General features: G+C 42.5%; 2 protein-coding genes and 1 long non-coding RNA gene across 9 annotated transcripts in view; 1 reads left to right on the forward strand and 2 right to left on the reverse strand.

Moving 5' to 3' along the window:
- Window positions 1–772: 772 nt before the first annotated feature.
- mybpha (myosin binding protein Ha) lies at window positions 773–20299 on the reverse strand. Of its 3 annotated transcripts, XM_080295121.1 has the most exons (15): window positions 19869–20299; window positions 17213–17272; window positions 16919–16984; window positions 16404–16538; window positions 15814–15981; window positions 12064–12152; window positions 11745–11940; window positions 11295–11434; window positions 9804–9963; window positions 9270–9406; window positions 6629–6815; window positions 6408–6464; window positions 3390–3470; window positions 1289–1322; window positions 773–1098 (listed from the first exon to the last, which is right to left on the reverse strand). In XM_080295121.1, the coding sequence occupies exons 1-12, from the start codon at window positions 20152–20154 to the stop codon at window positions 6430–6432; spliced, it is 1659 nt and encodes a 552-aa protein (XP_080151247.1). In that variant the 5' UTR covers window positions 20155–20299; the 3' UTR covers window positions 773–1098; window positions 1289–1322; window positions 3390–3470; window positions 6408–6429. The 3 variants fall into 3 exon arrangements, with proteins under 3 accessions (XP_080151247.1, XP_026009176.1, XP_026009177.1); XM_026153391.2 differs by lacking the exon at window positions 3390–3470 and having other exon boundaries at window positions 19869–20220; XM_026153392.2 differs by lacking the exons at window positions 3390–3470; window positions 17213–17272 and having other exon boundaries at window positions 19869–20220.
- Window positions 19388–20293, forward strand: LOC145423032 (uncharacterized). Its single transcript, XR_013904154.1, has 2 exons — window positions 19388–19586; window positions 19854–20293. It is a non-coding gene; the product is annotated as an uncharacterized LOC145423032 (long non-coding RNA).
- An 81-nt stretch (window positions 20300–20380) lies between the features above and the next one.
- nav1a (neuron navigator 1a) overlaps window positions 20381–25226 on the reverse strand; it is a 93884-nt gene continuing 89038 nt past the window's right edge. For all 5 annotated transcript variants that reach the window (XM_026153366.2, XM_080295119.1, XM_026153369.2 and 2 more), the window contains 4 exons: window positions 24977–25182; window positions 24758–24876; window positions 24470–24658; window positions 20381–22972 (listed from right to left, as the gene is read on the reverse strand). In XM_026153366.2, coding sequence (XP_026009151.2) covers window positions 22877–22972; window positions 24470–24658; window positions 24758–24876; window positions 24977–25182 — 610 coding nt within the window. In that variant the 3' untranslated portion in view covers window positions 20381–22876. The remainder of the gene's footprint in view (window positions 22973–24469; window positions 24659–24757; window positions 24877–24976; window positions 25183–25226) is intronic.

The following is a 25226-nucleotide window of genomic DNA, read 5'->3' on the forward strand; positions in this document are numbered from 1 at the left end:
ATGCATGGCTGCCAGTGTCATTGGGGCACTAGTGTTTGTTTGTTTGTCTGTGTTCAGAGACAAATTGAGCTCAAATTGAGCTAAATGCAGTCAGAGTGATTGGGCAGCATCATAATACAGATGGACAACGACCCAAAACATGCAGCCAAAGCAACACAGTTTATTAAAGCAAAGAAGTGGAATATTCTTGAACTGCCAAATCAGTCACCTGACCGTAACAAACTGAGCTTTTAACTTGCTGAAGACTAAACTTCTCCACACAAACAGCAACTGAAAGGCCTGGCAGAGCATTAACAGGAGGAAACTCTTTTATGCAATCTTTTTGTTCAACCCACTGAATTAAAGCTGAAGGTCTGCACTTCAACTGCATCTGAATTGTTGCATTTAAAATTCATTGTGGTAAGGTACAGAAGCAAAATTAGAAAAAGTTGTCTGTGTCCAAATATTAATGGACATAACTGTACGTTTGGACTGTGAGAGGAAGCCTGGAAACCCGCTAAGTCACAGGAACAGGAACAGAAACTTAACGAAGGCTAGAAACATCTTATTGAGAAACAACAGTACTCACCACTACGCCACCAGTAACCAGAATTTCATCAAAATGCCAGAGAACCAGTCTACAAAGGCTGTTTCATTAAATGATAGCAACTTGAACTCTCATTATTGAAATCCTATGAATCTCTTAATAACTGTAGATAACTCTAATAGCATATGGGACACTGTATTATAAGCATCTTTAAATTTATGTTTTTAAAAAGAAAATCACATAACATATAATAAAATATAACCTTTATTTAACATCCCTACAGGCATCGCATCTCCCAGGATTTACTGTTTCATTGAGCAGTACATGTACCTTATATATACTTACTATAACAAACAGAAAAAACATGGTAAATATAGCTTTACATACATGTCACCAACTGAAATAACATACAACGTTTGGCAAACGGGGATGGGCTGGATCTTCCATGCATGCTGGAGGGAGAGTCAGGGTGTCTGATTTGAAATAGACATGGAGATGTTGGTATGGTGTTCTGCCCATTTCTTCATTATGTACACACTGCCGCACAGCCAACTTGCACCTTCTCAAACACTCTGGAAGAAATAAGAGGGATTTATAAGGTTTGCACACACGCAGTCATATTTCCACAGAGGATATAAAATTGGCATATTGTGCATTAATTTAATGAATTATTTTACCGGTAACTGAATGATGTACACACACACACACACACACACACACACACACACACACATACACACACACACACACACACACTCTTACCTTAAAACATAAGACCTGGACTTCTGCTGGTCCTCTAAAGCCAAAGAAAGGTGGAAAGATAATTAAAGGAAGAAGACATTAAATGGAATCATGAGATATTGGTAATCACTTTAATCAGAAACATTCTGACAGAAAGCTTGACCGTTCGTTTAAGGTCTTGCTGTCTTGTAGGTCTGGGTGTGTCCTTATGTGTGAGATTGCTTAAGTGCGTATTTTCCATCAGGGATTATCTGCCTCAGTTTCTGCTCTCTTAGCCCATTCTCCCCTCTTCTCACAGCACTCGGCCTGTTGACTCATGGTAATGTGAAGAGTTTGGCTGTGTGTCAGATCATCTGGAGTCATTTATAGAAGCTGTCGAGTGCCGCACTGACATCACCCCTATCTCTCGCCCAATGGCCAATCCTGCCTAATCCTTCTTTCTCCCCATGCGGGGCCATCCCATGTAAGGCTGAGCTGTATGGGATCACATACTGACACCTTGTAGAGACTTATAAGCAGGATCACGTCATTTATAGGGCACAGTTTACACTTGGCCTGAAAACGCTTTTTCAGTAATCTGATCACAAGAGGACAGCTGTACATAAATACAGGTGTGAACCCATCCAAACACACTGGAGTTGCATTCGGAGTAGAAAGGTATGTGACCCCATTTACGTAACAGCATGATGTGAAGACACTTGTGTCCCTGACCACACTCAAGGTCAAGTTTGAAGTGTGTATGTATCATGGCAACTATTTTATTCCCTCAAGTCAAACAACTAAGAAGGACACTGAAACTGTTCAAAGTGCAAAAATAATGCACAATGGTTGTTCTCCTATATTGCATATTACAAAATGTAATTGGAGCTGAACAGCAACATTCAATCACAAGTGGTTATTTTTAAATATAATCAGTTAGAGTTTCGTCAGGATCCCTACACTCTGAGAAGATTTTGTTTGCTGTGACTGCTTTCTGGAACCTCTCCATGGAAAGCACATAGCAGAAAGAGCAACACCATCACAGCAGGTATCAAGAGATTTGACACTGATGAAGTCAGATACAGCATAAAAAGAAAGTGGGTTGCAAAGCTGCTTGCAGGTGAGCATGAAACTTTAGGCAGGCTAAAGCAACATAAATAGAGCGTTCTGTTTGAAATTTAACAACAGGCTGTGTACAAAAATAACAGAGTGAGTTATCAACGGATGTGAATCTGCTGATGTGTCAGATCTTAATAGTTAAAAGGAAATTTTTAGCACTCCCTGTGAAATTCTACACCACTGGAGTAATTAAAACACCAAAACACAAATGTGGCAGTCTAAGAGTGAGGATATAAATAGCATAATAAAAGCAGTGAAAACATCAGATTTGGTATTTCTATTTAGCCATCATTAATCCTCGCCACATTACCACATCTAAAAGCAGGGCTTGCAATGTACAAAATGCACAGAGGATAAAGGCTGAGAGGAGACATGAGGAGGGAAGAGGAGAGCAAGAGCGGCGTTGCTTTTAAACTGATGAGTTTGTCACTGCAGCTCATGGCTGGTCAGTGGCTCTGCAGGTTTTATCAGTCTGTCCCATTTCATCTCCAATGACAACTGAGCCAGTAAACTGGGTTTGCCAGTGAAAGCTTTAATAACAAATACTTTGTCATAGTGATGTTGCATAGCATACAGGGAGAGGCCATCATCATCATCGTTTATTTATATAGCACTTTAAAAAGAATATATATACAATATCAGGGGACTTCAATCATGCCTCTTTGGACTCCACACTGCCCACCTTCACCCAGTATGTGACCTGCTCAACCAGAGACAATAAAACACTGGACTTACTGTATGCCAATGCTGAAGAGGCATACAGTTCATCACCTCTCCCTCCACTGGGCAAATCTGACCACAACCTGGTGCACCTTGTCCCTGTGTATGAGCCCTTAGTGCGCAGGGTGCCACCAGCCACCCGCACAGTGCAGAGATGGTCAGAGGAGAGCGAGGAGGCTCTTAAGGACTGTTTTGAGTCGACTGTGTGGGAGGTGATCTGTGACGACCATGGAGAGGACATCGACAGCCTTACTACATGCATTACTGACTATATTAATTTCTGTGTGGATAACACCGTACCTACCAGGACTGTACGGTGTTTCTCCAACAACAAACCTTGGATTACCCCAGAAATTAAAGCTGTCCTCAAGCAGAAGAGGAGGGCCTTCAAATCCAAAGACAAAGAGGAGTTGAAAAGGGTGCAGAGAGAGTTGAGGGGACTGATAAGGAATGGGAAGGAGAGCTACAGGCAGAAGATGGAGAACCAGCTTCAGCAAAACAACGTTGGTGAAGTCTGGAGAGGCCTCAGAACCATCTCAGGCCACAAACAGCAGAACTCTCTGCCTGGGAGGGATGTGAGGTGGGCAAATGAACTGAATAATTTCTTCAACAGATTTGATTCAACCATGAGACAGTCTACAACATCGGCTGCAGACTCACCCACCCCCACTGCTGCTGTTCCACCTCAGACACTTCACACCTCCTCTATTCACCCTGCTCACTCCTCCCCACCCCCAACAACAGCATCCAATACACACTCAACACAAGGCTCCAGCCTGTCTCTCTCAACCACCCAGGTTAGGAGGGAACTGAGGAGGATTAATGGCAAGAAGGCAGCGGGTCCAGATGGCATCAGCTCGAGGGTCGTCAGGTCCTGCGCGGACCAACTGTGTGGGGTGATGGAGCACCTCTTCAACCTGAGCCTGAGGTTGGGAAGAGTCCCACAGCTCTGGAAAACCTCCTGTGTTGTACCAGTGCCAAAGACTTCACGCCCCAAGGACCTCAACAGCTACAGGCCGGTGGCTCTGACATCCCACCTGATGAAGACCCTGGAGCGGTTGGTCCTGGCTCAGCTTCGGCGCCTAACAAGCTCATCACTGGACCCACTTCAGTTTGCCTACCAGCCTGGCATTGGAGCGGATGATGCCGTCATTCACCTCCTACATCGTTCCCTCGCTCACCTGGAGACCGCTGGAAGCACTGTGAGAATCATGTTCTTTGATTTCTCCAGTGCCTTCAACACTATTCTTCCCTCGGTTCTGAAGGACAAGCTGGAGAACTCTGGAGTGGACCATCACCTCACTACCTGGATTTTGGACTACCTCACCGACCGACCACAGTATGTGAGGACTCAGGGCTGTGTGTCGGACAGGGTCGTCTGCAGTACGGGGGCCCCACAGGGAACGGTTCTGGCTCCGTTCCTCTTCACCATCTACACTGCAGACTTCTCCCACAATTCCACCCAGTGCTTCCTGCAGAAGTTCTCTGATGACTCTGCAATAGTCGGCCTCATCACTGATGGGGACGACAAGGAGTACAGAGGACTGACTCAAGACTTTGTGGACTGGTGCCAGCTGAACTACCTCCAGATCAACGCCAGTAAAACCAAGGAGCTGGTGGTAGACTTCCGCAGGCACAAGCATTCTCCACTGCAACCACTGAACATCCAGGGTATGGACATTGAGGCTGTGGACAGCTACAGGTACCTTGGTGTTCATCTGAACAACAGACTGGACTGGACTCATAACTCAGACGCCCTCTACAGGAAAGGGCAGAGCAGGTTGTACCTGCTGCGGAGACTCAGGTCGTTTGGAGTGGAGGGCCCACTCCTGAAGACCTTCTATGACTCTGTGGTGGCTTCTGCTATCTTTTATGGCGTGGTCTGCTGGGGCGGCAGCATCTCTGCTGGGGACAGGAAGAGACTGAACAGGGTGATCCGAAGGGCCAGCTCTGTTCTAGGATGCCCTCTGGACCCAGTGGAGGTGGTGAGTGACAGGAGAACGGCGGCTAAGCTGTCATCCCTGATGGACAACGTCTCCCACCCCATGCAGCAGACTGTGACAGCACTGAGCAGCTCCTTCAGTGGGAGACTGCGGCACCCACGGTGTGGGACGGAGAGATTTCGCAGGTCTTTCCTCCCCACTGCTGTCAGACTCCACAACAAAGACTTTAACTGATCAAGCACACACATCCATACATATGCAATAACACTAAGTGCAATAATCCTTTCTGTCATCGTTGTATTTTTACTCAGTTGTATATAGCATTTGTATTCTATTTTTATCTTATTGTATATTTTTATTCTATTTTATTCTACTGTATATAGTATATTATTTTATTCTATTCTGTACAGCTGTGTACTGTATTTATTCTTATTGTATTCTAATTTTTGCGTCATAACTTTTGCACTGTCCACTTCCTGCTGTGACAAAACAAATTTCCCACGTGTGGGACTAATAAAGGTTATCTTATCTTATCTTATATATATAACAATAAATATAAATATAGGAATAAAATAGCAAAAACCAGACATAGCAATAAAATTAATAAAAATGCCAGTTACCCACAGAGTTAAAAGCCAGGGAATAAAAATAGGTTTTTAATCTGGACTTAAAAACTGGCACTGATGTAGTCTGTCTAATAAGGAGAGGAAGGCTTTTCCAAAGCATCGGAGCCGCAACAGAGAACGCTCGGTCTCCTCCAAGTTTCAGCCGTGACTTTGGGACAGAAAGCAACAGTTGCTGACCGAAGCGCAGGAATGGGGACATGTGGCTTCAACAAGTCAGACAAACAAACAGGTGCCAGACCATTTAGAGATTTAAAAACCAATAAAAGAACTTTAAAACGGATCCTAAATTCCATTGGAAGCCAATGTAGAGGCCAAGACCGGAGTGATGTGGTCGAATTTCCTTCTGCCAGTTAAAAATCGTGCCGTGGCATTTTGCACTAGTTGCAAGCGTGAGTGGGATGTGTCTAAGTAGCATGACTGCCAGGAAGCAGAATATTGGATTGGAACATGATGAGCTAAAATGATGATCCATATCAAAATCATCCATTTTATCTGGCAGTGGTTTTATTTTTATGGCCAAGTGGTACCACAAGAACTTACAGTACAGGCCACCTACAGAGAAATAGGGAGACACCTCGAAGAGTAAACAAAGCAATAAAAACAAACTGAAACAAAACAGTACAGGTAGATGCAGAGCACAGGGGAAAGCTGTCTGCTTGTTTACAGATGGATGTTCACAGTGTCCTATGTTACTAAGGTATTTACAGTGAGGGTTTAGGCAAGTGAACAGAGGTAAGTTGCTAATGAACTTACCTCTAGAAGTTTAGATAATAGTTTATTTCCCCTTCTCAGCATCTGGAAGAATGACCTCTGTTTAGGAAAAAAAAGTGTAGCTGTGGTTAAAAAAAACTTCTGCTTTTCAAATTGATGTAAATGTCTTTTTATAGTTACAATAATTCACAACAGCTTAGGGAGAAAATATTGAAGAGTAAATGTAGAAATATTTCCCCATTTGATCAACAGTAGATACATACGTTTGACCTCGAGCTTGCAGGAGACGGTGGCCTCTCCCTGGGCATTTTTAGCTCTGCAGGTGTACACACCACCATCAAAGCTGCAGGGCTTTCGGATCTCGAGGGAGCAAATGCCCTGGTTGGAGATCTGACGATACTTGGGGTCGTCACCAATGACCATTTGATTCTTCAACCACTCGATCTTAGGCTGAGATGAAAGAAAAATGTACAAAATAAATTAACTTTACCACAAAATTACCAAGACTGATGTTAATGAAAATCAACATCTTGCATGAATTATCATGATAACAGCAGCTGGGATGTACAAGGTTGATCTCTTCTGCAACATGAGAATATTCATCGGACACATTCAGGAACCAATCTGTAAAGACACGATGACTAATAGAGACACGTGAAAAAGTGTGTGACAGTTTTGGCCATGAAGCATGGTTAAGGTAGTCAGTTGGTCTACCACTTCCAAGCTGAATACTCAACAACTATTCGAAAGATTGCCACGAAATATCAAGATCAGGTTATGTTTGTAAGTTAATTAAATAAGTTAATTAAAGACATCCAGGTTCTGTGCACCTCGGTTTATTTCAGATTTCCCCAAGACTAGACGAACCTCCCAAATATACACATTGGTCACACTGTCATAGTGTATATTTGAACATGCTGATTTCGATGTTAGCTCTTTAACCTATGTAAAGCCTTAGAGAACTGTTGGCATGGCAACGGACTTGGTCACCAGAAAAATGGTTAAATGGCGAAACAGGGAAAATGCAAAGAAATCCAGTAATTTCTACAGGTTAAAGGTTGATTTTCAGACCAATTCTGTTTTGACTGAATGTGTCCTGTGTGACAAAACACAACTGGCGTCTCAGTAAAGCCTAATAAACCCCTGCCAATAGTCAGTGAATGTTTCCGTTTCAAACTGGTCTTTAAATCTCTTAATCCTGGCAAAACTGACATTTGTGGTCCGCCTCTGTAGCTTCACCGATGTGTTTTTTTCCACTTCAGTTTTACATTTCTTACTTTAAACTGTCGTGGTTTTTCTTTCCTGTCTGCTTGGTACAGAGTGAGCTATTTAAACTTGTTCTGCAGCTGTGGTCTGTTTGGGCGGCAAAAATAGTGCTTTCTGTGTTACAAACACATCTTCAATCACCCATGAAAGGAGAACAATCTATACTTCTTATCACTGTCTCTTTTTCTGTCCGCCCTTCTTATCACGCATCTCTCACCCCCTTAATGCAGTCCCCTACTCTATGTGACAGCTCTTTATCAGAGACAACAGGACAAGCTATCACACTACTGAGCATGCCTTTGTACTGGACCTCTCCACACTGAACTCCATGCCAGGGAAGAGGAGGTGGCTCGATAAACACATGCTATAAAACACTTCAAGCCCACTTACAGGAGTATAAGAGATTTCAATTTACAGTGATTATGTAAAGACGTGAAGTTAAAGTATCGGTCATACAGCGGTTAAGTAGATGACCAGGTGTACCCTGCCCCCGCCCTATGCCCAGTGGGATAGGCTGGATAAGCAGAGGACGACAGATTGTTGGACGCATGGTTAAGCAGACATACAGATGATACAACTACTTGGAGAAATCTTTTTACACCACAGGGAAAGGCAAGAAAGACCTATTTGGCAAGGACAGCTCTCAGTCTGTAGATACTAACTTGAAGGAAAATTGCTTTCTCATTATTCTCAGCTACAGACTTTGTCTGTGATAAGTTTCACTGTCCCAAACTGTGGCATACTGTCATAAAACGACTAATAAATACTAAACGCTGCAAAAAAGAACAAACACAAAGCTACAAACAAATTACCCATCAATCCCTGTTTTCTTCATTGTCTAACGTCAGCTTTTGTGCCGTGCTGTACCAAATTTGTTAGCTCTGTCTCATCTACACCGGCACGCACAGGGCAACTAACTGCTGCTGTCCTGGGGAAAAGCCAAGGACAGCTAGGACGAATAATCAACTGCATTTCCATTCTGAACTGCCACTTAATCTGCCTGCATCTGTCAGACAACTGTAAAGATAAGTTTAACCCAAGCAGTTGCTGCCAAACAGTGAGATACATTCTGAAAATCCCCATAAACATACCAGTGGAAGCCCTCCCTGAACTCCAGAGTGCATCCTTTTTTAACTGTGGCACTAATATCATATTTAAAGTGCATTTGTGAGGTTTTCTGGTGAGAATAAGACCGCTTCAGTTCAAAAAGGAACATTTGCTATGTTTGTGTAACATGGAAAGTCCCCCAAATCTCAATAGGCCAGTTCTATTTATAACCAGCAGATGCTTCCATGTGTCCTCCTAGCTTTGTACCTTTAGTGTGAGCATGAGCTCTAAATATCCAGTCAACTGTTAGGATACCACCACGATACCAACTGATAAGATCTAGTATCAATAAATTGTTGTATAGACACTGCTGTTTATATAAGATGTTGGTGTTTTGGATGTTTTTGTTGTTAAAAATGTGAGCTCTAATATTAAACCACTGTCATAATAGTTCCCTAAAATCTAAGGCGTCTAATTACAAATGTTTTAAGAAGACAAACTATCATAAAATACTAAGCAAACATTCAGACAAGAAAAAAATATGAATGAAACCTTTTTGACATCTGTAAATGAGAGTAATGCACGTCTAACCTTAGGACTCCCACGAACAGAGCACAGCAGCTTGGTGGTGTATCCCACGGTGGCGGCTCTGTCGTTGAGGGCCGTGGTGAACTTTGGAGCCTCGTTGAAGTCATGCTCCGGGTACTCAGGAGGTTTGTAGACAATACCTGTAAAGGAAGCAGCGTTAAGCTTTTATGAGCCAGATATAGTGCAGATCCTCTTTTTTACTGCATTATGTTTAAAAGTGGAACTACTACACACATTTGCTTAAAGAATAAAACACACTGTAACACAACTATGGTAATCATCTTAATGATTTCACAGCCTATTTAAATTTATTTCAGTAATAGCAGAGCACTTGCCAAGAGAGCTATCCACTTATGTTTAAAGCAGTGCCAAGGCCATTCCCACTCCTCAAGTCTCCACTTCAGATTCTTGCAACTAACCACAGCTCAATAAAATCTAAGTATCCATTCGTACTGCAGCCGTGCCACTAAAACTTTATGCAACAGAAACAAACTGATGTGAGACAAATGAAAGTACTGTGTGCATTCAGGGGGTCACCTGTCTTCTGGATGGTGGCCACTTCCTTTGTGACAGTGCTCTTCTCGCTCATGCCCACTTTGTTTTCAGCAAACACTCTAAAGGAATACGAGTTACCCATGACAAGGTCTGAGATGGTGGCACTTAACCTGTGATAGTGCTCCAGCACCGTGAACCATTCCTGCGTGAGACAGCAGACAGTCGGATCAGACGTGTGAAATGATAGCATGATGTGTCCTTACTGGACTGAATTCATCTCTATTCATTTCGTCTAGATTATTTCAATTTTCAAGTATACTCAGTATACTTACACATGTAATATGTGAAGTCCCTTCAAGGCCCTGCCTACACTCACACACAATTTAAACATTTATTTAATCATAAATGGCGATCGTGGCTCAAGAGTTGGGAGTTCGCCTTGTAATCGGAAGGTTGCCGGTTCGAGCCCCGGCTTGGACAGTCTCGGTCGTTGTGTCCTTGGGCAAGACACTTCATCCGTTGCCTACTGGTGGTGGTCAGAGGGCCCGGTGGCGCCAGTGTCCGGCAGCCTCGCCTCTGTCAGTGCGCCCCAGGGTGGCTGTGGCTACGATGTAGCTGCCATCACCAGTGTGTGAATGGGTGGATGACTGGATATGTAAAGCGCTTTGGGGTCCTTAGGGACTAGTAAGGCGCTATATAAATACAGACCATTTACCATTTACCATACCAGGGTCACAGTGGCTGCTTTGTTGTGTAAGTTCTAATGCTGCTCGTTGTAAAACAAATACGACTCCAGCTGAAAAATGTCTTTGTTTCACTAACACACTTCAACAAAGACCATTTTCACAAACATTCTGGTTAGTGCATTTCTGTAAAAAGGACATTTACGCCTCGTTCCAGCTGCCTGGATGTCAGAAATTGAAAAAGCATTTGTTTTGGTTTTAGCAAGGTTGAGTCTTTCATGCATCACTACCAATACAGCACAATACCTGTGCTTTTGCTCTGAAAAGCACCGCTGCAGCACATCCCCGAATAGTGGCTGCTCTGCAAATGTCTTATTAGCAAATCACAAATACACAACAGGGGCTGTACAAATGAAAAGATTTAGATATCCACTACTGGTTACATTCACTGCCGCCATCTTTGATTGTTAACTCCTGCTCTGAATTTCCGAGTTGGAAATCCCAGTTGAGGAGACAATCCAGATGAAACTGTTATTGGGAACTTGTTAATTCCGACTTCAGAGTTAATCTGAAATTCACCAATAATACAGAACCTTTATAAAACAGATCAATATGCTGCAGTAAGGCTTCACTCTGACTGCATCATATTGAATGAAACACTGAAAACCGAGTTAAATGCACATAAATGTGCATCTTTCTGTGTCGTGTTAAAGATGCCAACACCTGTGGGGCAACTCGACCTCAAACTATGAAGAAAAAGTGATGCTCTGGGTTTGTGAGATTCATGTCAACATTACTGATCTGGTGTAACAGATGGGTTTTGTGCAGTTTGAGTAAATCTCTACTATACCCCAGTCTTCTTGTCAGCTTTCTGGACAGTGTATCCAGTGATGTCTGTGTTGCCATTATCCTTGGGTGGAGTCCACTCCAGAGCAGCATTGAAGCCCCAGGCATCCACCAGCTTTATACTAACAGGAGGACCAGGGCGCTCTGATGAAACACATTACTGTAAGTATCACGGTATTACAATCATAATGAGAAAACCATCTATTTAAACTGTATGTATTTTAAGCAGTAGCTGGCACAAGGCTCAAGCACTCTGGCATCTTTGTCAGAGATGTCATTTATGTTGGCTAATACCCAGAGAAAGTCACAAGTCTAGAAACAAGGAAGTCAACACGTCAGCTGCAAAGCCAGCTGAGCAGATTTAACAGGAAGGCCTCGCGTGAATCAACAGTTTGACACGCTCACATATTCCTTTGTGTAAATGAGATTGTTTTATGTCTCATGTGTCACTCACCCACAATCTGAAGGGTAATTGTGCCTTTATCTTCAAAGCTATCCACTTTTAGGGTCATCTCATAAACACCAGAGTCCTCCCTCTGAGCGCTGCGGATGAACAGGATGCTGTCCTTGTCACTGTTCCTGATATTGACCTTCTTGGTATCCACAGGCTGACCATCTTTCAGCCAGGACACTGCAGGTTTAGGCTTTCCCTAAGGAGTTGAAAACGAGAACGGTTAAAAGCAAAATAAACCGAAGTGTTCAAAAATGTATCTGTCAGCCTTTTATGTTTCCTCACTGACTAATGCAGTGAACGTGCACACTAGCCCGCTTACAAGAAACGGGATGACGAGGTTGATCTGCTCTCCGACTTTCTTGACATAGCGGGACCTGAGAGCCCGAGGCAAGCGGATCTTGGGACGGTCTGCAAAGTCAAATCAAGCATGTTTACTTTTCACCTCGTCCGTCTTCTACAGTCTGACTGAGCAGATTTGCTGCTGATTTACTGAACAGTTAACATTACATGCTAACAGCATAAAGCACGGTGTATACACATCCTGTCAGACTCTTTAAAGTGTGGTCACACATGCATATAATGGCAGGTCAACAAGATCTAAATAGAGCAGCTACTTCTGCTGCAAAGTCTACAAGAACATGATTGAACAGGCTAAAATTAACCCACAACAGTTTTAACAATGCAAATTCATGACAGAAAAATAGTCATAACAGCCGAGAAGCTGACAGTCTATTTAACTTTAGAAAGAGCAATGACTATAAAGTGGAAAATGCACTGTTAGCAGGACAAAACAAACTAATTTGAAACAGCGATGTGTGCGAAACGCATACAATTAAAAACTAACTTGATCATCAAAGATTTTTTAAAGCGTCAGCTCGTCGCACTTTCACTTCAGTTTTTCAACGTAAAACATTTCCTTAAAAACATAAAAAACAAGCTAACATGAAATCTTTTCCATACTGATGCAAGTAGACCTGATACATCGTCACACTCAAGCCACCGTTTAAGTGCTTATGCCTCATGACCCAGTTTTGCAGGACCAAACAAAACAAAAAATGAGGTGAAAGCTAAACAAAGGTTGTGTGTGCTTAAAGAAAAGTGCAGTATCTGGGCAGGGAGAGCCGAACAAGTAAACCAGCAGCTCCTAAAATAGCTTTAGTGACAAGAAAGACTGAACCCTGAAAGCACAGCCCTCACGTCGTGCCCAAAGGAACCACATGTCAACGCTTTCAGCTGAGCAGTGGTTGCGATATCACGTCTGCAGACGACTGCAGCAACTCCTGATGTGAATTAAAATCAAACAGGTGAAGTTGCATCGCAGACATCTAGCTGGGCTCTGTTGGATGGTTTCCTTCACGCCAAGTGCTAAGTATCAGGAACAGCATCTCTCACATGTTTCTGCATAAGCAGCAAATGTCTGAAAAGCTCTCTGGGCTTAGAGGATAAATAAAACCACCAGGCTCCTGCCCTCCCTCACCTCATTCACCCCCCCCTACAGCCTGCTTCTCCTAATCCACTCAAACTACCCTCCCATTGGGCACCACATCCACTTCCATCTTCTTCTAGCTATAAGAGTGTTTACATCTTCTCCTTCTGATGCACTAAATCTAACCTGATATCTTGCCTTCCTGTTCTTACATTTGTCACCGTATCATTGCTTCTCAGGATGGGATCTTGCTTCTGGAACAACCATTTCCCAAGTAGATCAGGGCTGCCTCCAGATTTGGCTCAAACACTAATCCTTGCTAATCAGCACACTTCCCAGCAATGCCCCGAAGTGTTGCAGGCATTGTGGCATCCAGCAGCCTGTAAGTCCCCCCTGCAAGGAATCTATAATCTGCCATTGTCTCCGGATAAAATGTCTTTGTAGGGGGCTTTCAGCATATGTAGGTCAGCATGTCTTCCTCTAAAGCTTAAACCTGTGGATGGGTGTCTGGTCCGGACAGCTTGTGACTGACACACAGCTGAATTTAACCTCAACAAGCCATACAGAATCCAACAATTAGGCTCATGTTTCACCAACCAGGAAATACGCCTAGAGACAGTAAGCTGTGGGTAACTGGGGCATGTCAACTCAGGTCGGCACTACGTCAGTGTGTGGGTTCAGAATCAGAACTACGGAAAATAAACCAACTGTGGTTTAAACCACAGAAAAAGTACTGTGAGCGAAGTGTGGTGACAAGAGAGTCTCTGTGTATTCTGGAGCTGTACTTCTCAGTACACAGCACACCACAATAGTGAAGCAACAGTTAAAGTGAGGAATTTTACAAAGGTCATAATAACCATCAGCCAGATTTTTGCATTTTTAACAAGAACGCATTGGTCAAAGGGGAAAGAATAGTCGTTGATGCAATCGTAAGCAAAAAGGCTGCATCCATTATTAGTTATATAGTACTAGGCAGTCTCTTTTTGTGCTTGGAGTCAAATGCTTTAACACGTTTCCCATGGTAGTCATGCTAATATAACAATCTTAGGGCAAGCATGTTAATATTTGCTAATGAGCCTATTTGGGCGTGGTGCAAACGCCTACTTACTTCTAGCTATAACCGTGTTTGGCCTTTTTTTGAGTAAACTGTGACCCAGTGATAAGTAAATGAAAGACTGTTTTACACACACAGTTCATGAATGAATGTACCAAACTGTATCGGCAATACAGTACTGTGCAAAAATCTCGAGTCAGCCTTCAGTTTGCTTTCTTGAGCAATAATTATCGAGTCTTTCAAAGATTTAGAAAGACACAAAAAGTAACACAAAGGTCAAAGATAACACAGTTTGATAGACATAAAATTGTATTTTTGCACCAACAAGGTGATTTATGGAGAGCAACCTCTCACGATACCTTAGTAAGATTTTGATCCATCACACATTAGTATCTGTAAAACATCTCTGGCAGCACTGCCAGTAATGTAAAAGCATTCCTGGATAGAAAAACAGACAGTGGAACACTTTCAGTCATGGACTCAACCTCAACATGACTGAAGCAGTGTGTGATCAACTTGACTCAGAGCAGAACAAAAGGCAGCCAACGTCCAAAGAACAGCTGGATGTCCTTCAAGAAGCCTGGATTCCTGAATAGTACTCACAGAAATTACACGAACGTTCGCCTAACAGAGTTTAGGCTGCGTTGAAGAATAAAGGTGCTGATAGCAAATACTGACTTTTAACCTTGTTAGAATTGTGCAAACTCTGTTTTTGCTTTATATGCAGTGTTTACATGTATGTGTGGATATTTCAATAAAATGCTGCAGCTAATTCCCATTTTCCTAGCAAATTGCAAAGAAACAAGGGGCGGCTTTTGTACATTACTGTATATTAAGTGATATTATAGTCTGGACCAAAGCTGCAAACTGATTCAAAGTGATTTAGTGCAATTTAGTTTTATATTTATTCAGTTATATTTAGTTTAGTTATACATTTTCATGGATGTATAAAATGACAGGAACATTCTGTAAATTGAAAGTGTACCAACCAGCAGTCTTGACTGAAGATGTGCGTACATGCAAATGAAAGCATGACTTACAGCTAATGAAAGCTCTTGTCAGCACCTTTGCGATTTATGTGCTTGCATCTGTGCAATCCATCTGAGGCACCAGCAGTTAATACCACCTCTACCTCACTGGTTGTAACATGAGTATTTTAAGGATAGGTCATAAGTTACAACTATGTTAGAGCTCCTGATAAAGAGTTGGAGACAGTCATTTTACCAGGTGGCTGCACAGCAACGGAGAGCTTCGTAGTAAGGTTCTGGTGCGGGACGTCTTGTGCAGAGATGAACAGCATATTCTCTGTGTTAATTCTCACTATGAAATAGAAATTCTCATTGTACTGTGCAAGCAAGCTTTGCGTGGTTCCTTCTCCAAACAGAATAATGTCACGGGAGCTTAGCAACAAAGGTTTGAAGAAACCTTTTAGGAATTATGAGACGTTTTTAGAGTTGGTTTGACACTTTCTACGAAGACTAACTTGTAAGTGTGTTATGTGATTTTAGACTGTTTTTTAAAAAAAAGCTGTCCAAAAAAAGACAACTTTGCTGGAAGCTGCCTGATAGTGAGGTGCAATAATGACTCACCAACAACCTCGCGGATTGGCACAGGGTCAGCGAGTGTTCCAGGTTCGCTGCGGCCACCGGGGTTTACAGCCACCACGCGCACGCGCAGCAAATCACCTGCTTTCAGATTTTTGATGCAGTATCGGTTAGCTGCAGTCAGCTCCTCGTTAGCTACAACCCAGTCTGTTGCTGTTGGGAAACCAAGGATCTGTGTTAGTGAGAGGCTTTCAGGGTCATTATTCCATATTATGAAAAGAATGCAAACTATCCGCTTTTTCTCCTGATGGTTTTTTATTTATTGCAATTTTCCTGAATGTTGAAAACCCCTCAATTAAACTTAACTGGTTTATCACCTGTTGACACCAGTTTACAAACAACCTGCCCATAAGAAGTATACTTTGGCTACCGTGACGAAATCTCAGAAGGCATGCCGTCATCTGAGCAAATGAGTGCTTCTAAAAGTGGTGTCGGGAGATACAGCGACAGCCGGTAAACTGATGCCTGCCGTATACGGCCCGGACCCAGCAATGAGTATATTTGCCCTCTGACACGCTGGGGACAGGTGCAAGCAAACACTCTCACATACATGTGACACACATATGCAGACTTACTTCCATCCTTGCAGTACTCGATGGCGTATCCATCCAGGCCCGAGTCTCCGATGGTCTCTGGTGTCTTCCACTTAATGGTGAGACTGGAGTCGTTAACATCATCCACAGACACGTCCAAAGGAGCACTGGTGGGGACTGTGAGAGGTTTAGTGCAGTGAAGCTTGATAAAGCATTCTTAATACAGACAAAACAGTTAAAAGTACACACATAATGGGAAAATTAGCAAGATACTTTACATTCTAATGCATAAATATGTGGAGCTGCAACTCAGTTATTTTTATTGATAATTATTATGGAAGATTTTTGTCATTTTCACAATGAAGCATTAGAAAAACAGTCAAACAATATGTTGATACAAGATCTGATTTAAAGCCAAATTCATTTATCATTTCCAGCTTTTTAAATAAGAGGATCTCTTTCTTTAATTTCTTTACATACAAGATAAAAGTGAATATAATTGTTTTAGGAGATTAATGCTACATCTGACACACAGCAGGATCAGATGTTAGTGTTACCTGCAGGAGGTGGTGGTGTGGGGGCCTTAGGTGGCTCCTCGACTACAGCAGGTTCCACTGGAGCAGCTAGCAAGAAAAAGGAGAATATTTACATTTTTATAAGCAAATACAAGAAAAAAAACCTGGTACTTATCCACAGTATTTTTTCTATACAGCAGCATTCAACGATGCAAATGTCCAAACCTTTGAAAAAAACTATTTTACTGCAGAGAAAAAGGCATCAGGAAGTTACCTTCTCACAGATTGGGAAAGTCATGATGGGAAGTACTTATTTGTAATAACGATAATGTTTACCGTCTGCCGGAGCATCTGCAGCAGGAGCAGCAGCAGCATCTTCAGCGGCAGGAGCTGTAGCTAGCATTAAAACGCCGTTAGGGAAGCCAGTTAGATACGAACAATTTGACATTATTAATGCAGGTAATTGAACGTTTTTTGGCATTTTGATAAACTTACAGTGATGTGAAAAAGAAAGTTTTCACAGAACCTTTTGTGAAAACTAAATGTGTGTCATATTACAGGACCACCTTTAGAAGTGATAACTTGAAGGAATCCTTGACTATCAGTGTCTTGTGGAGGACTTTTTGCCCACTCTTCTTTACACTGCTTCAGTTCATTGAGACTTGCACTTGAATTTCCCAGAGGAACCCACCCGAGGGATTAATAAAGTTTTATCTTATCTCTGGGTTTTTTTATGCACAGCTCTCTTAAGCTCCTGTCCAGCATTTCATTCGTGCGAAGGTCAGGACTTTGAGTGGACCATTGCAACATCTCGATTCTTTTGCATGCTGTGTTTGTCATAACGCACAGCACCACATTTGGGGAAAAACAACAGCATCTCCACACTAAGTCTTGTGGGTTTTTTTTAGATGCTACTTAGCAAGCCTAAGATGAGCTGCCAAGTTCTTATAAGAGAGAAGAGGCTTTCTTTTGGCAACCCTTCCAAACAAGCCTAATTGTACTGTCATGAACTTTAACATTTAATATGTTAATGTGTTGTTTGGAATTTATCTAAGAATTGCACAGTCTGACCTTGGGGTGAATTTGGCATCCACTCGTGAGACGATTCTCGCATTGTGTTAACACAAGCATCTGAATGCTCCACACCAGTCAGCTGCCAAAACTGCTGCTTTTATAGAGGTGCTCAGACTTGCGAATGATCAGTTAACCAGCATTTGATTACCAGAAACCTGCTGCTCTTTACCCTCTTCATTCCTTTGGAAACTGTTCTTTCCAAACAAGTGCACAGAGTCCCACAAAAGCTTTTTTTCACATCACTGTATACTCTACTGAGCAAGCAGCAGGAAAGAGCAGTGTGGGTACAGCTGTGTTAGAACAAACAGGTGACCAGATGTCCACAAACAAAAACCTCAGCAGTTAAGAAAGGCGGAAGATGAACACACAAACACATTTACAGACAGAAACACAAGAAGTGCACAGTGGAACACAAACACATGTTGCATATCAGCTTGCATATGTGTGGAGACAGCCTGTGGTGTAAGTTTACTCTTAGTAGCTGTTCAATCTCCTCTGTCTTCTGTCATATTGCCATCAGTTAAGGTTAAGGGTCATGTGTCGAGGTTTAAAGCCAAAAACACATTGAACCAATTCTTCATTTTATTAGAGTATTGATACAAGAGGGTAACTTGTGATCCAGCTTTCGTTTCAGTCTGCAAAAAGGCTTCAAGCGCTGGTGTTTACAGTTAATGTGTGGTCAACTTGGGGTAAATTACTGAACAGGAGTAGAAGCATGAGAGATTTGTTTTTAAAGAAATGTGTTGTACTTTGCTTATGTAGCACACACTGTAGTTTACAGTGTTCAAGTTTCAGATTGTAAAGTAAAATTTAAAACACTACACAATGTTTTGCAAATCCTTTCAACACTAAATTATATTTAAAATAGTACAAAGACAACATATTAAATGTAAAAAAATAAGAAATCCGTTTGCTTTTTGAAAAAAATGTTCGTGTAACTTGTTGGAGGGACATCTCCCAACTAATAAGGCTCTCCACAAAAATGCCACCATGCCAACAAATTCAAGCCGCATGCAAAACAAAATGCAAGATCTAGAAATTCAGCTGCGTTTTCTTAGCTCAGACACATTTAGGTCTTTTATCTGTGACCTGACAAACTGAGATTAGAGGGTTTTGTTTTTAAAATGATGAGTATTTTTAAAATTTACTCAGATTTAGAGCAACAAATGTTGCCATTCAGATGACATCATTTTCAGGGAAAGCCTTGCTTATGTCGGCAACACATTCTCCACATATTACAGCAGCATAGCTCTGTATTAAAGGGTCCCAAATGGCCATGCCAGCAGTCCACACCTGTCACCTACTTAAAACATATGAAAGAAAAAATATGACAAAGGAATGCTGAACTGTGGAACAGCTGAAATCTTACAGCAAGTAAGAATGGAAACCATGTGGCTTGTAAAACCATTAAAACTAGAGCAACTGGTCTTCTCAGTTCCCTGTCACTTATAGAGAGAGCTGCTTAAAAGGGAAGGTTTCTGCTCTAAATCGGTATGCTTGGTCTCGTTCAGGTTTTTCTTTTAAGTTTTCCTGGAATTCACATCCCAACTTTGTGGAAAGGGGAGAGTGGGGGTGTTGCACGTGTACTCGGATCCACTGCTAGTACAGGCAGTAAATTATGGCAGCCTTGCTCAAAGTAAGTACTTGTAAAAACTAATGACAATTGTACTGTTACTACTCACTTGATACAATTACTTTGTTGCACTGCATTCACTTTAGTTTTGATCACTGGCTTTAGGATGCTTCAAAGCTGTCTGATGCAACAAAAGCGTAGAACTTCCTAACTTGGGGGAGAAAATGTCTGCTTATATTCTTAATTAAATCAAACACTGTTAAACACGAGAGCTACCCACGCATAGTCACGGTTAGTAATATTAGCTTGCAACTCTACTCCGTTCCCAAGAGTCTATCGAGATACCGGGAGCGCTTCCTTCAGCAGCGGGGGTGTCTTCTGCTGGAAGGGCGGCAGCTGCTTCTGCCTCGGCTGGAGGAGCTTCAGCAGGTGCGGCCTCGGCAGGTGGAGCCTCCACGGGTGGAACGGGCTCAGGTGCCTTCTCCGCAGCCTTCTTGACTGGTGACTTCTTGATAGGTGCAGGTTTGGCCGGCATCTTGCTGGCGGACGCGAACTCCTCGGGATGAGGCGGTGGAAGAGTCTTAGGTAACATATATACTGAGGGCTGGTGGGCTGCTCCACCCATTCCCATGACTTCTACACCCGCCTACCCACTTAAGCCACATCTTCTATGGGAAGACTGAAGGTAAAGAAATATAAGGAGAAAAAAAGTTGTGTACCTTTAACTCAGGTAACACACCTGTCGATAATTAAACTGATAATTAAGAAACCATCAAATACGGTCCTTCAACTTAATTGAGTAGTGGCCCATTAGCACCCCCTAGTGGATTATAAAGAAACACGTAAAAAACAGGTAGTGATGTGATGAATGGCATGACTTTATTGTAACAACTGCTCAATGTTAGACATATGGGATTTAATGTGGTTATAGAGACATGCCATACAACCTTTACCGAGCCCACTTTTAAGCCAAGTGCTCCTTCCTGCTGGAGGAAGACAATACAACCACAGAGGACGCTCATTTTCTGCATACGCGGGCCCAACTTTCTCTTAGATCCCTTAAGTGATTGTTGTCGCAGACGCAGTGACTATTTACAGTGTTTACAATAGTGATGTAATGTACAAAAGAGGAAAAACAAAACATCTTTACAAATATTTGCATAAGAAAAAACACAAAAACCCCCACGTCTGCTCTTAAAAACAATGTGAAAAAGAGGAAGATATCCAGTTATTTAAAAATCCCTCCCGTGATAAGGTTTAAGTGCGGTAGGTCCAATGAAAGGAAACTTTGGGAACACACCAGGGATACATGCATCAACATCACATCTCTAGGCTTGCATCTGTTCTCACGCAGCTTCCCATTTCTCAGGCAACTCCCCAATGACGACAAGACCTTCAAGCTTAAGTTGAAGATGGTGTCAAATCGTGCAAAGCAGCCCAGTCATGATACACATTCGCATTAACTGCAGTTTACTGACACACACATCATCTTAACTTACAGCTTATCACATAACTGCCTGTCAAAGGCTCCAAATATATCGATAACCCACTCGAAACCCAAATTTGGGCATTAAAGTGATGACATGGAAGTGACATCAGAGTAGGTCAGTGGAACTAGTTATGTTCCCTCTAGATCGAGGCCTCTGTGTGGTAGATCAAAGCAGCTTTTTAGGCCAAATTGTGTTTCAGGCACAGATAGACTTAGGCATCGTGCCTCTACTTTACAGCAGTAGAGGAACATGTGGGCAGAGTATGGCAGTCTGAGGTACTTCAGGGTCAAGCTAAGGGGTTTAAGAGTATCCCAGCAACCTACAGTTCCCTCCTCTTACACCGCTCTTTATACTTTCTCACTTTATCTCAGTTAACAGTCAAGATGTGAGCAATAAATACTGTCATCTACTACCTCTAGCATATTTCATGTGCAAACCAATGAAGAAACAAAACGGGAGGAAGTCACATTTAAATATTAATCAGTCTTTTCTGACGGTAACTCAAACCATGTGAGAAAAGGAAACTGACAATTAGCAGAAAGTCACGTTTTAATCAAAAGATGGAAGGAAAGAGGAAGGAAAATGTTATGGCTATTTTTTGCTAAAGTTTTCTGCTTCTGCTTCAGGGATGATGACACGGGTGATAAACGTCGGCATACGGGCGATCACTGAAGATGACTCGGTACAAAAAATCCTACAAAATCAAGACTTTGAGAGCTGTGTCGTCAGCTATTACAAGAGAAGTCTGTGTTTTAAAACTGATATCTAAATACAGAGTATACGCAAGCATAGCCAGAAACGGTGCTCAATAAACAAGCAGGTCGTGGGTGTTTTTTTCTTCAATTTTTTTCTCTCTCTGTGTTTATAATTCAGTACATTGACTTCCTGTGGTTATAATATCAGCATAACACTGGTTACCGAGTCCACGTATGATGACATTCTCTTTACAGACTCAACCCAAAATGAAATCATCACTCGTTTCAGTTTTCACCTCATGCACGTTGCTCTTTGCAGCTTCGCAGTTCTGTTTATTCGATAAATGACAAAATAGCAGAACTGAAAAGAAGAAAACATTCAAGGCCTTTTTCATAGTTGTGTTTTTGAGTGTGCGTTATGTTCTACCAAGCACCTTTAGTGAGACTGAAAGCGCACCATGAACAGAAGAGAGGCAGGAATCAATAGATGCTGCCATCTGGAGGATTTACTAGTGAACTGCATGATTTGGCCAAGCCGATCCCCCCATTTGATACACAGTCACTGACTCGGCCTCCTAAAATCCAATTATTACAAGTAAAAAAATAAAGTGCATTTTGGCTGTAGTCAAGTGCTGGTCCTACTTTTTGGGGAGTGATCAGACTGTTTTTCTGTAGTCTGCATTCCTGAAATGACGCATGTGCCTCCAAAATAAACCTATAAGCACCAATAGTTGTTGTGAGGGTTGCGGCAGTAAAAAACAAAAAAACAAAACAAAGGGAACAAATATTCAACGGGGTTATAGGTAATATTTTGTTTTATACTATTTTGGTCACCATGCACTTGCAGATTCAACAACAGCCCATCTGATACCAGCTGAGAGCAGAAGGGAGAAAAGACACCATCTTTCCCCGCCGTGATCATCGCAGCTTCCTGTCAAAGCGGTTTCATCATCTTTCCCATGTTCAGATATCCGGGAGGAGCAAACCCATTGTCCACAGTCCATAATCCTCCTACTCCCTCTCTCTGTAGATTCTTTACATTAGCTTTGTAACTGCTCACTGAGCACACATTAAAGTTCATCTTGGAGTCTTTAAATTCTCATTTGAACTGCATTTGTGAGAGCCGCGCTGTAGAGTCGACAGTTCCTTAGCTTTATCGACAGTCTACTCAGAGTGTAGCCTGCAGAGTGGGATCGAGACTGCCTTCCCTCTCTGGAGACTCTATGCAGTTGGCCGACTCCTGGAGCTTCAGCAGCATGGCCATCTGTGGAGCAGGAGGAGACACAGAAGAAGAGTTAGCCACAGAGAAGATTGCTACACATGTAGCAATCTTCTCTGTTATTAAGTTATTCTAGATTAAGTTATTCTACGTTTAATCCAATAACTGCTCTGCCAGCGTTTTTGACTGTCTTGTAATCAGGCTCTCCTTTCTTATGTGTTTCTAATGCTAAAGATATATTTTCTGTGTCAGAATAAAAGGACTCAGTTGAGGAAACAATCGCAGGAAATTCAGTACATTTATTGAGAATTTAGTACTGATAGACAGTTTTAAACATTCCTGTGAGTATGGAGCACGATGGCCCAGTTACAGTGAGCTGCTAGATGAGGTGTTGCAGGCTCTACACCAGGGGTCCCCAATCCCAGTCCACGAGGGCCGGTGTCCCTGCAGGTTTTAGATCTCACCCGGGGTCAACACACCTGCATCACATGATTAGTTCATTCCCAGGCCTCTGGAGAACTTTGAGAAGGTAATTTATCCATTTAAATCAGCTGTGATGGATCAAAGACACATCTAAAACCTGCAGGGACACCGGCCCTCGTGGACTGGGATCGGGGACCCCTGCTCTACACTCTTCACACCTTTCGCAACATGAACTTTTTTTGCACCATGGTCAATTAATTCAATTAATTGACAGTCTTATTGAAACAATGTCAATTTGTTTGTATTCCCGGCAATATTCTCCACTCTCAGCAAATCAAAATGGACTAAAGCACATCTAGGCACAAAAACTAGAAAAATTTGCATTTCCTGCGAAAATGCTGTGTGGGTGCCTTAACGCTGAAGATGTCGGCTGAAAAAAGTTGAAAAAACAACAACAAAGCATTTCCCTGAGCAGGATTCAAACCTTTTGGTTTCAAGGCGGCGACTCACCTCACTCCGCCAAACTCATTCTCACAAAGAAGAGGTGGAGAGACTGACAATTCTGGTGAAATTAGCAGAAGCTGCTTAGAATTGTGCTGATAAGAGGTGAAAAGGCTAAAAGTTTTGCAGAAAAGAGTTCAATCAGCAGAATTTCTGCTGAAAAGAGGTTTTTGCTGAAAACAGCTGAAAAAGTGGTGAAAAAACTTAAAATTGTGCTGAAAAGGGGTGAAAAAGTTTAACTGTTAACTGAAAGAAATTTTGCCATAAGCGGGATTTGAACCCGGGCCTCCCAGTCTGAGAACGGACGCTTATCTCACTGAGCTAAAACACAGGTCAACCCGGCGAGGAAAATCAGTGAGGCCGCTGATAATGTGGCAGAAATGGGCAAAAAATATTGCAAAAAAAATTCAATATCTCAAAAAGTATAGAAGTTATGAGCACCAAAAGTCATAGCACCCATTAGCAGAAACAGCAGAATTTTTTAAAGTTTGAACGGAGAAAATCGGCTGAAAACTGAGGGAGTAGTTAACGTCCAAAAAACGTACGGAAGCAACTTGCAGAATAAAGAAAGAGGATCTCAATAGTGTGGATGCCTATGGCATCCACACAATCACTCACCAGTGGGTCTGACTCCAGTGTGCTGGGTGGAGGTGTGTCTTTAGGAGGCTTCTTCTCCTCACTGAGTGGACCTATGCTAGGAGGAGGTAGGTGAAAGAGCCTGGACTGATCCTGCTGTGCGTTGGGCCAGGGGAGGGTGCCTCTCACCCACTCGACCGGATCCTCCCATACTGATTTATGCCCATGGACCTGACAGGAAGACAAGTCCATAGTGAAAACAGTGTTGTTATAGAGGGGGTTATTGTTTGTTCCACTACTGTTATATTTTGGAAATGTGTGCATGTTCACCTTAATGCCATCTTTGGCTCCTTCCTGCAAGTACGGTATGATCGAGTGGTTCCACAAGTCAATGAACCACTGCCTGAACTCCGCCACTGACACTGGGCATGACAGGAAAAAGCAGGGACCTGGAGGAGGCAGGGTTTTTTGTTAACAGGTCTTTATCATAACAACTCTCTCCCAAGTATCCAAGTCGGACTTTGCTCACTCTGTCTGCTAATATCTCACCTATGAGGAAGTCTGAAGTGCTGTGTTTCTCCAGGAAGGCGTGCAGATGGTACCAGAGCTGAGGGATCCAGTCGAGAACCTGGAGGAGCTCCTGGTGGCGTGCCAAGTCCTGCTCCTGGTCCTGGTAAGCCTCTACAGCTTTACGGTGCAAGTACCTCAGCAGAAACCCATTTGCTGGTTCTACGTTGTTGGAGAACATCACCATCCTGTGGCCACATGCAAGAAACACTTACTTTCTGCGTAAGAGTTA

This window comes from Astatotilapia calliptera, chromosome 20, assembly GCF_964374335.1.
Source record: "Astatotilapia calliptera chromosome 20, fAstCal68.1, whole genome shotgun sequence".
Taxonomy (NCBI): Eukaryota; Metazoa; Chordata; class Actinopteri; order Cichliformes; family Cichlidae; genus Astatotilapia; species Astatotilapia calliptera.